Raw genomic sequence first — 11,908 nt, forward strand, 5'->3', positions numbered from 1 at the left:
ATCGGCATCTTCCTCAGGAAAACGAGGCTTTAGGCCTGAAGGTGAAGCAGCCATAACCCGGCCTCTTATTTACGGTAAACAAAGTTAAGGACAGAAATACGGCTTTGGGCTCGACAGTGTGTCCTTTAGTGTGGCTGAAGGGCTAAGCTATGGGCTCGCCTACTAAAGAGAGGTGTCAGGAAAGACATGGAATTTGCAGGAAAAAAAAAAACAACACTACAAAAGGATCTTTTTATTCAGTATCTGATCTTTTTCATGTTGTCACCCCTGACTTGTGTCTCCCCCAGACAGATGGGAAGGAAGGCTGTTGGCACTGGTGGCTGTTGCTGTGGTCATGGTGGAATTTGGGGTTTCAGGTGTTGTTAGGTCTGTGCTGTGCTGCTGCAGGGAGAAAGGCAGAGCACATGGCCCAGACAACACTAAAAATGAAGTCTCTGTAATGCAGGTGACTCCTGGGACATTGAGAGAAATAGTCGTACCAATAGAAGTGGGAAACAAGCAAGGTAACCCCTAACCAAACCCCCATCACCAACTTCAATTCTGTGGGTACCAACTCCTAATGATTGATTTATTTGTTTCTTGGGAATCTGTGTTTTTAATGGGTCATGAGTTGTGTTCCTAAATGTTTTTGTTCCTTTATTTCAAATTATTTTTATAGTGTGTCCATTAAAAAAAACCCACTCTCTCATGTGATTTTCAGAGACTTTGAAGTGATGGTGTTTTAGTGCCACATCATATTGGCAAACTTAGTTTCAGTCGTTAATGCACCAGAAAGATGCAGCATAATCTGTCATAACAAATCCATTATCATATTTTTCCCTTCATGTCAGGGATGTATTCCAGCTGTCAAACTCACGGTCACTTTGTTTAAACTAATTTAACCATTAGATCATATTGGTTTTTCCATTTGATAGAGACTTGACTGAGGTTTGCATTGGTGGCCAGGGTGGTTTTAGCCACGAGCAGTCACTCTGTCAGCTTTTAAAGCACAGTTACTGTTCACAGATGTTCTCTACATTCATTAAGCCTTGGTGAATACAGAAACTAAACAGTATTTTCAGTAATTTCCTGTAAGGTTGCTAATTTGCTCTTTTTGTAAATTTTGCACCAGTTGTTAGTCTGTTTGATGTATCTTTCGTGGCCCTTGTGATACCTTTCTGTGTTTAATATTTCTTTTGATTTTTTTTTTCTTTGCTTCAGGGTGAAAAGATGGGGAATGCTGAAAGCAATGCCTACCAGAATCACCTTTCCAGATTTCTTCCTGAGGAGCAGTCTGACATTGATGGACTATTCGAGACCTTATCGGGATCGAGTGGCTCGGCTGGAGCAAAAAATGCCAAAGCTTCAAAGAAAACTGTGACTCTGGCAGCACTACAGGCAAGACACTCTGTTATTCATTATACATCTGGGATGTAGTGCATTGAACAGAATTCCAGAAGTAAGCTATAAAGATGTGGTATTTTTCAATTGCCTGTCTTGATTTAATTTTTTTATATTTTGGGACAGGACAGATATTTAACTTTTTCTTGCAGCTTAACCAGAGTAGTGACTTTCAGGTTTGCATTTATCTCTTAAATCGCACTTTTGGGTCCACTTGCAGCTTTCCTGATTCTGAAGTAAGGTGGGATGTATGGAAATATTTTCACAGAGACCTGAAAAATGGGAGGAATATTTTTACCCCTGGAGTTTGTAGTGTGGTATCATTTACGGATTGTCTTGAGAAGCTGTCACAAAGTCAGTTTTTATTTGGTTATGCTTGTCTCCCTCGACATATCACTGTCTCTAATCACTTGCACTAAAATGAGAGAATTCAATTTGACTTGATTAAGCTGTGGCTCCCTGTTTTAGCTAATTAACATGCATTATGCTTCTGATTAACTTTGCATTCATTTTCTAATCAAGAAAAGAGAAAAGTGAGTCATTGGGATGCTTAATAACTTCAGCTAGTCAGGAACTAAGTGGCCAAATGAATGTAGTGGTAAAGTGCAGTTTTATATATATTACACAGATAATGGAGTCAAATTAAAACTCATTGAAAGCACCAGGTTATTTTAAGGTGTTCAGCAATGCCTGTGCATACAGACCAGCTTCAGCCTTCCTGCAGTCTCACTGTTCATGAGCTGTCACCAATTTTTGGAACACCAAGTTTGGAATGATATTCCTGCTGCCTGGTTTTTCAGCACTAATTCATCCATCCTTGGTGCCTGTTAATTGTTTGGGACCTGGCAGAAGTTCTCTTTCTAGCTTTGCCCTAGATCAGTGTGATCTTTGATGAACATTTGCCTTTTGCCTTCCTGCCATTTTGTTGGCCAGCTTAAATGAAAATCTTTTGGAAGACTTCCTGTAGGTACAGGGAGAATGGCAATGGCATTTCTGCCTTGTCAGTGACAATGCTCATGCCTGGACTGAGATGTGGCAGATTTAATCCAACAACAATCTGGTACTACTGGTGAGGCCCCAAGCATCACCTCCCGTGCTCTGCTTAGGTTACACATGTGGGCCAGGACAGGCTGCACTGCATAGCTTGGGAAGCAGGTACATCAGGAACCTCTTGATAATTTCGTGAAACCTTTTTAAAACAAGGGTTCTAAGTGTCAGAGGTGTGAGTTAAATGGTTATTAAGGATTCCTTTTTTTACACACCTCCTTTCTTCACGCCCCAGGTCCGCTCTTTGGAATGGCTAGAAGCAAAATGAAAGAGCACAGTGAAGTGGTGGGATTAGGTAGGGAGTAGGTAGGTAATTCAGCAGTGTGAAGTAAAAAACCCTTGAGTATAATGTTTTAGTTGCATTCCCTGCTGCCTCTCCCACTTCAGGCTCATGCAGGATTTTTAGAAAGCCTCTCAAAGACAGCTGTAGCCCTGTGAGCATCCCTCCCTCGCTGTGGTTGCTATTTCTGCTGCTGGGATCAATGGGAGTTGTAGCACTGACGTCAGTGCAAGCAGCACAGAGCTCAGGATATCGGATCTCTCATGCCCAGCAACAGCCATTAACAACATTAGCAGCAAATAGGAGCAGCCCAGGTGGCTTCCCACGAGTGGTATTGAGCCAGCAATCAGTAATAGCAGCTCCCCTGAGTAGAGCTGGAGTTGGGCTCTTAGGCAGGTGGGGCTCCTCTGATTTCAGCACAGTCCCCACTGAGCTACACCCTGTGTGGAAGAGTCAAGGCAGGTCTTCAGCACATTTCTGCACAGTGAGGACACTGGGTAATCACGTCCACCTCTGTGCATGTATTTGAGATGATTTGTTGTTAAACTGTGTAATTGCCATCTTGAACACTCTGAAAGTTGAATTCAGAGTCAGATATTTCCCACAGAGCTGTGATGAATAATGATATATTCCAGCTAGGTTTCGATTCAAAGGACCAAGTGTGCAATTCAGATGAATAATTCTGATTTTGACTCTCTTAGCACCAGGGATGCTGTTAAAAAATCAGGTGATCTGTGCTTCTGTTAGTTGCTTTGCAGGGGGAAATTCTCCATGATTGTTTCTACATGTGCATGTAGGGTTAAACACTGCCTTGAGGACAAAACTGAGATATGGAAAACACTCCCCTTTGTTTTTAAGTGTGCTGCACTATCAAAAGCAGAATTAAAACACAATTTTGAATGTTTTACTGGCAGAGCTGTAAACCCTTTCCCCCAGAGTTATCACCCCTTTGCTAATATCCTGTTAAGACTTTACAGTGTTGATTTTTCTGAAGTTCTTGGCGCTTCTAGAAAAACAGTATCAACCTAAATCACTAAAGAAATCACTATAAAAATAGAGATTTTTAGTTTTTCTCTTGGCAAAGCAGTTCTTTGACAAAAGTTTTTTGGTGATACTACAGACTGTATGTCAGCACAGATTAACTGGAGTACATCAGTTACTCTTCATTTGTAAAATGTGCTCTTTGCTGTTTCTCTCACTGCAGGCACACACCCGGGAACCCCTACCAGAGCCAATGACTGCTCGGTTGTACAATGGAATGAAGAGCATTGACCTGCCTGGCAAATCATCCGGGCTAAGTGAACAGATTGCTAAAGAGCAGTTTGTAATTTTTATGTCAAACCTCTTAAAAGGGAATGCAGATGAGAAGATTAGCATAATAATGAGAATGATCGCCAAGACAGGAGGGCCTCTGAAGGGCAGACAAATCCAAGAGGTAAAGGAGCAGTTACATGTGTGTTGGGGGGACAGTAAGAGAGCAGAGCTGTAGTTAAGAGCCAGCAAGGGCTGTGGTGTGGCTGGTGCATCTGGGAACTGAGTAAAATGCTTTTTAGAGCTTTAATGGCAGGATCAACTATGTAGCTTTTAAAATATAATGGAAGAGTAATTCACTAGCAGCTCCTGCACTTCAAAACTTGACCTTCCCCTCCCTCTTTCATTCCCTATGTTATGGAGGTGCTTTGTGAAGTAACATGTACGAAATGTCTTGAAAAAGGATCCTTTTCAAAGCCTATGGCACTGAAATAGCATTTCTGTACTTCCTGACTTGTCATGGCAAGAGATGTTTCTGCCTTTGGGATTACAGCATCACTACTGCTTGACTTTATCTTCAGACAGTCCTTTGAAGCTCTTGGAAATTTCACTTAAGAAATACCAAAATGGTGATGTTTTAATCTTTTAAGTTCACAGAGGATCTGATCACATCTGTAGTCCATGTACTGAACTACAGGAAGGAGCTGAAAGGTTGGAGTTTGGAGAATACGAGGGATTCTTCAAGTGGAGTCAAAGCTTTGGCTTCTGAGCTGCTCTCGGAGTTGAAGCTCCCAGGTAAGCAGCCCTGATTCAGCATATTCCAGAGCTTGTGCAGTCACTGATCTCGTGAGAATTTCTCTCTTTAGGTCACATCTTTGAATTTAAAGGGTGAGACCAAAATTTCAAACCTGGTGCTTACAAAATGACATTGGAATTTTATTTATTCCAAAATCTATTTTATTTATTTAAACTGAAGTCCCAGTTTGTCTTGGAACATGTCTGTTTTACAAATACCTGACTTACAAATGATAGGAATGGGCATCTAAATAATATTTATTTAAGTGAAATTTATCATGTATTTTTTACTATGTCCTTTTATAAAGCATAGGTCTATCTTTGCACTTTGCTGTCTTGTAGAGAACATTTCACGAATTGTAGCTTAGAGTCCGTTTCTAAATCATGACAGATCAGCCAAAGAATGCCACAGATAGTTTTCTCAGTTCTGTGATTGCATTTGCTTAATGTAGTTGACACTTTACTGTCCTGGCTCCTTTCAAGTTCATTACAACAATGGGGTATTTTGTTTACACTTAAAAAATCACCTGATTATTTTCCAGATGGGGAGACTTACTCCTGTTCCTGTGTCTCTTATTCTTTAGATGGGACAAAACCTGTGGGGCCTCAGCTGCTGGAGACAACCTTCGACCAAAGTGTCATTGAGGATTGGGTGTATCGAGTTCCCCAGATCTCAGTTTTCCTCAATGTTGTCATCAGGCAAGGCCTCCACGTCCTGCATTCCCTCCCAGACCAAACCAACGACATCCTCAACCTGGTTCCCCACTGCAAAGGCATCAAAGGACGAGGAGTTGTCAGTCTCTTTGACATCCCAGCCATCATCTACATCAACTCCCACCTGCCTGCAGAGGTGCAGCACAAATGGCAGCTTTTATTTTCCTCCAGGCTCCACGGTGAAAGCTTCTCCCAGTTGTGTGCTCATATAGTGAGCAAAGGTCCTTGCATAGTGATCATAAGGGACTTGGATGGTTTCCTCTTTGGTGGGTTTGCATCTCACTCCTGGGAGGTGAAGCCACAGTTTCAAGGTAAAACTCACTTTTCTTTCTTTAGTATCTCTGGTAAATTCCCTCTTTTTTTTTTTTTGTACAGGCACAAGAATGCTGTTCCCTTAATGGATACTGTCCCTTTAATGATACAAAGTGTTTCTTACACCTCCAAGTGAATTTCTCTGTGGAAAAAATAACACTAATTTTCAAAGACATGAAAAGTTATTCTTAGCATGACAGTCAGGCATGTTGCTGATTAATATTTATAGTTTGTTATTTGATAAGGCTTTTAAAATTGCAGGACTTATTGACCACAGTTCTCAGGAAAATCTATCAAGCCCTGTAGATGCTTTGGTTGAAAACTAAATGAAGGTGAATGAAGTAGAGCACAGATGATGAATTAGTGTCTAAATAATTTGTCCACAGGATGGCAGTCCTCCATCAGGAACACCTGAGCCTCCTCTTAGCATTTGTGCACTTTGTTCCTCTTCTAAAATCCAGCAGCCAGAGGATTCTTTGGACAATCTAAACTTCTCATTCCCATAAAACTTTGGGGGCAAGAGAGGGTTTTGGAAAAACTCTTTGGGAAGAATGTTTGTGATGGATTTGTGAAGAAAAAAGCATAGGTTGTGGGTGTTGCTGTGATTCCTCATTCTGGCTACATTAGAAACTCAATTCGTATCCTAAATTAGTATTTGAGAATTACTGCTTCAGAGAGTTAGTATAATATTATTTTACACTGATTACACCTTCCTTCCCCTGTATTTTTTCCTGGTAAACTGTAAAGCATACAGGGTAAGCACACCACAGGTGCCTCTGAATCTTCAACTGGGCGTGCTGAAAATTGCTCTGAATCATCGACTCTGAAGTGATTTGTGTATCAATGTAGTCAGAACTAGGGATGTCTGCATTCACACCAGTTTGTCCAGATCTGTCACTTAGCTGGTTTTAGGTGATATAATACAGTCTGGGCTTTTCACTGAGAATAAAAAATAGATCTAAATCTTGATGGGAGATCTGCTGGCTTTCTGAGATGGCAGCTGCTGTCTTTGAATTATTCAGCTGAAATTATTTTTTCTAATTTATTTGTAGGCAAGCTTGACCTCTTGTCTGACCTGAGGTGCTTCTCTTTTTGCAGGTGACAACAGATGCTTTCTGTTTTCTGTTTTCCCCACTCTTGCTGTGTACACATACACAGGGTACAATGACCACTACATGTATTTAAACCATGGCCAACAGACTATGCCAAATGGACTTGTAAGTATTCAGAAATGATGATTTGGAAATCAGATTTGTGGCTGGCACTCGGAAGTGTTCTGTGTTTATTTTCTTTCTGAGAGCAGATTTATTTCTATTCTCTGAGGAAGTTTGCGTGCCTGAAGCAGCACAGAACAGTGATCTGTGTAAGTGAGGATTCTTCCACTGGCTGCTCTCCCTGCCACACCAACTGCTTTTGGAATTATGGAGGAGAAAGCCCAGCAGAATGAGAGTGCAGACATTGCAAATAGCTGCTGCTGCTGTGTGATGACAGTGGCAGGAGCTCCTCCTACTCAAGTTCACAAATGAGCTCTCCAGATGCAGGGGAATTTCTACAGAGATACAACACACCACCTGTCTTGGAAATGTTTCACAGTTTTGGAGCATTATGTGCCCACAACTTTGGGAATTGCAGCAGGCTGGAATTAACTTGCTCTAGAGGAAAGTGAACATCAAATTACATTATTGGTTTCTGTAGATACTTTCCTAAATGGAAAAGAGGCAGCAAACCTGAGCACTGCCACTCCGTTTGGAATGGAACTGTTAATAATCAATAAAGAAAAGCCAGGAGCTTAATTTGTGGCACAAGTCACAGATATTTGTATTCTGTGAAGCACAGAGGTAGGGCAGTATCACTCAGGTGAATTTTTAGTGGTATTCAGGAGTAATAGATGTGGGTACAGCGGCCCAGCTTCACTCAGAATCCTTTTTTTTCACCTAGTCACAGAAGTGTGGCATAAATACTGACCACAGCAGCTTCTTCTCAGGTTTCCTAACTTTCCCACTCTGCTTTCCCTGTGCAAGATGTGTTTAATGTGCTGGTTTTCTCCACAGGGTATGGGTGGACAGCATGGCTACTTTGGGCTCTGGATAGACAGTGACTATGGGAAGGGCCACAGCAAAGCCAAACCTCGGTGCACCACCTACAACAGCCCCCAGCTGTCAGCCAAAGAGGATTTTACACTGGATGCCATGGAAGTGTGGGCAGTGGGAGATGCCCCTGAGAGTGCAGGGGTAGGTGAAACTGTGAACTGAACCTGTGAAATTGTGTCCTGGTTGGAACAGGAGATGTGAATGCAAAGCTCATGGTTGCAGTTTTCTGTTTCAACACTGTGTCTCCATTGTAGTGAATAACATTTTCTTTCCCTGGCCCTGTGGTGCTGTGTGTTTTGTAGCACTAAATATCAGAACTGTTGGTGGAATTATTGAGGGTGCCAACAAGAAAGAATTATCAGGAGCCATGAGGTGATAGAGTCAGAATAGCAATACTGTGAATTTCAAAAGGCCTTTTCGATACTGAGGAATGATCTCTGGGAGGAACCTTCTTGGAGGGGCTCAGTAAAACCCAGAGTTTCTAAATGCACTGGAAATCCTTGAGTAAATTCTAATCTGTAGTTCAGGAAGAGACCCAAAAGCTTTCTTTAACAGTAACTTTAAATTTACTGTTGTTTTACCATAAATTTATGTGAATAGGTTTATTCCAGTCTTTCTGCACATGGTTTATTTTTGGGAATGGGTAGGAGCCCTCTCTCCAGCCTCCTCTATCCCTGCAATTTATTCTGATATTAAACTGTCTGGTCTGCACAGTTTGGTGGGGTTTTAACATTTGTTTCTTTATATATTTTACTTATTGTCATATGGAATTCATATGCCCTGACTTCACTGGACACATAGCTCTAAGTAGAAATAGAGCAAACTGTTTACAGAAAATGCTGAATTGTAACTGGATCTCTTTAAAAACTCCATTCCACTCTCATCAGCACTTCAGACTGAGGTAGGGTTAACCAGGATGTTCTGGATGGCTTGTAACCTGAATAAACTTGAAATAGCTCACTGTCATCTTAGGAAGAATTTATGGCTGTTTTATTTAGCTGCAGCAGTAAAAACCATTTGATGTGTGTATGAATTTTGAAATTGGAAGTACATCTTCTCCATTGTGCCAAGCTTGCAGACCACATCACTTACAGACTTTTGAGTGTGTCCCTTCCCTGTAGCCTGATACTGACATTTTAAACTGACTGTATTTTATTTTATTTTGAAGAAAAAAGGTAAGAAGAGTATCCTGGATGTGGATCCTCAGGCTCAGGCCTTGTTAGAAATGGCTGGAAAAAGCCGTCAGAGCGAAGGGCTGCGGGAACCCATGGAAGAGGATGAAGATGATGATGATGAGAACTAAAGGAGCCACAGCAACACAGAAAAACCTTTACTTCTATTTGCTTCAAGTGGTGATGATGTCCCTTGGACGAGATATTCTTTTTCCTTTTTCTTTTCCCCCTTGAATGTACCTAATTGGGGCAAAGCTTAAGCCTCGTACTTGTGTAATACTTAGGTCTAAAGCACTGTTCTGCCTGAAGGGTTTTGTCTGGGGAGGACAGAAAAATTAACTGGGGACATAATCATTAGGCATGGCTGAGCTGGAGCTGAATATGAATCTGCTTTCATTCCCCATAGGTCACGTCTGCACACTTAATTAAAAGCAGCAGAAGTTATTGACAGTATGGCTTTCTGTCCTGGAGAATTGATATGTCCATAGTTATATATTTACAAAGCCTGTTCAAGGCACTGATTAAAGCTCTTATACCTCAACTGCACATATTTATTTGCATGCAATGAAATTAGCAAAGCTTACAAACTGTAATGATGTCTTACACTGGTGAGCATAGAATAGTCCACATGATTCCATATGAAGGATGCTGTTAATTGGCATTGCTTCAGTTAAAGCATTAAATTTCAAGCTTTCTAAGTAATTTTCAGCAGGTGATTCCATGTGAGCTGTAGGATTTCCAGAATAGTTACACAGCAACAAGTATTACAGTACTACAGTACCCTAGTGCATCTCACTTAATCTGTTTCTGCAGAAACTTGGCTGTTGTTTTTTAAACGTAGAGCAGAATCATTGGAGCCATATTTATCCTGAAAATGAGCCATACCTCGAGCAGAATTCTCTAGAGAAGGTACATTCTTTAGTGGCATCATGAGACTGGAGTAGAAGATCAGGCTGCAAAAAAGGCTGAGTAAGAAGCACCCACATTTAATTGGGAATAAGATCTGCAGATAACCTCATGAAAGAAACAAAAATCAGGGTTATGTCTGTAAAATGTTTAAAGATTGCTGTACACTTTATTTCCACATAATGAATGATTATTATGGAAAAGAATCCCCACAATGTGAAATGTAGTTGTTGGGATTTATGCTCTGTTTTGTGACTGTTCACCAGTCAGCACCAGTTTTGTCAGGTCTCTTAGACTCAGGACTTTTTCTACTTGAATTAGTTCCCATCTCTCAGAAATTATTAGTTTGACCTTGCTAATTCTATGTGTAATTAACTTGTCAGAAATAATCCTGATTTCTACCAGGGGCTGTAATTCCTAAGTCAGCAACAAGTGTTAGGATATCAGTGTCTCTGATTGTCAATCTTTCTCCTCCTGAGGAAAAGGACTGTGTCCAATCCCCTTTGTCCTTCCTTAAAATTCATTCCCTTAGTGTTTTCCTGTATGAGATTGTTCCCCTGTATATATGCAGATTTTTCATAGGGAGCCAGATTTGAATATTCTGAACAATCTGCACTTGTGCCTTAATGTAGATCTAATTTTTAAAATTTATATTTAACAACTTGAAAGGAGAGCATGAAGAAATCACTCCAGCCAAGTATCCTAGAACTCAACTGTGTGTTTTTTACAGTACCTGGACTAATGTTTGGGGCATATATGTGCTGTTTGTTCCAGTACAGAGAATGCTGTGAAAGGCCTGGAAGAATGTCCTTTTATGTTGTATTTGCTTGAGAAACCAGATAATCTCCCAGGTTTGTAACACAGAAAAAAACTAAGCATCAGAACAATTGCACTGATACTTTTGTATAGTTTCCTTCTCTATATATATTTTAATAGTATTAAATTTTACAGTATAAGGAGTAGTAAGTACATGATGCTGTCTGTAAGTGTGGTGATAGCAGCTTTTGCTTGAACGTTCTCAAACTCCCACCATGAGTCTCAGAGGTCTTTTTCACTTAGCAGTGACTAAGCCTATTAAACACTCCCGTGTGGATGGCATACAGGATGAGACAGTTGAATTTCAACAGTTAAACCTAAAATAAACAGCTAGACTTTATTTTCCTTCCATTGCAAGGCAGAAGCTTGTTTTTGAGAACTGAAACCATCTGCAAGGGTATATATATATATATAAAAAAAAAATACTGAATTGTACAAAGCTACTCTCCACCAAAAATATTTCAGTGGCCAGGTTTTCTTTGATTTTTAATGAGTATCAGTATAGCTGTTTATTTCTAGACTATGAATCCAGAATAAAATCCTTAAACTTCATCTTGTGACTATCAGCATAGCATTGTGACCTCTGAAATCATAGTTTTTTGGCAAGTTTGTGTCTGAGACTCTTCCTCTTCACTTTGAAGTTGTTAAGCTGTGGCAAGAAGAAAACTGACACTGGCACTTTAGCAAATGTTTCAGTGAAGCATTATTTACTAGGATGCCACTGATCCAACCAGCAGATGGGATTATTCCAAATTGTTCTTTAAATGCAAAAGATGGGCTTGGGCAAGACTCAGTTTTTCTTTTAACCTGAACCTAATTATTCAGCAATCTGGGCTTCGTGCTCACACACCTAAAAATGTCCAGAAAGCTTTTGTGAGCAGTGGGCTTAGCTGTGATCTGAACAGCTCAGTCCCTTTTGTGCAGTTTTGACCCAACTGCAAAGCTCAGCATCCCTGCTCTGTTCCTGACTCATCTTTATTCTCAGGCTCTTGTGGAAGCGAGTCCCTTTCCCATTAGAGCCATCCACTGCTGAGCATTAGGTCTGATCAGCCTTGCCTTTTCCTCCTGTCATTCACACAGCTACAAAAAATGACAGCTGAGGGTTGGCACTTCAGCTCCCTGAGATCTCCCCGCAGTTTCCTTGA

The 11,908-nt window shown here is 40.7% G+C and overlaps 1 protein-coding gene across 1 annotated transcript; it reads left to right on the plus strand.

Annotated features, from left to right (window-relative positions):
* The first annotated feature begins 963 nt into the window (after positions 1-963).
* MEAK7 (MTOR associated protein, eak-7 homolog) lies at positions 964-9,172 on the plus strand. The gene is made up of 7 exons (XM_062500119.1): positions 964-1,377; positions 3,912-4,142; positions 4,609-4,753; positions 5,338-5,778; positions 6,878-6,996; positions 7,831-8,010; positions 9,038-9,172. The coding sequence occupies exons 1-7, from the start codon at positions 1,210-1,212 to the stop codon at positions 9,170-9,172; spliced, it is 1,419 nt and encodes a 472-aa protein (XP_062356103.1). The 5' UTR covers positions 964-1,209.
* The last annotated feature ends 2,736 nt before the right edge of the window (positions 9,173-11,908 follow it).

This window comes from Cinclus cinclus, chromosome 11 (genome assembly GCF_963662255.1).
Source record: "Cinclus cinclus chromosome 11, bCinCin1.1, whole genome shotgun sequence".
In the NCBI taxonomy this organism is placed as follows: Eukaryota; Metazoa; Chordata; class Aves; order Passeriformes; family Cinclidae; genus Cinclus; species Cinclus cinclus.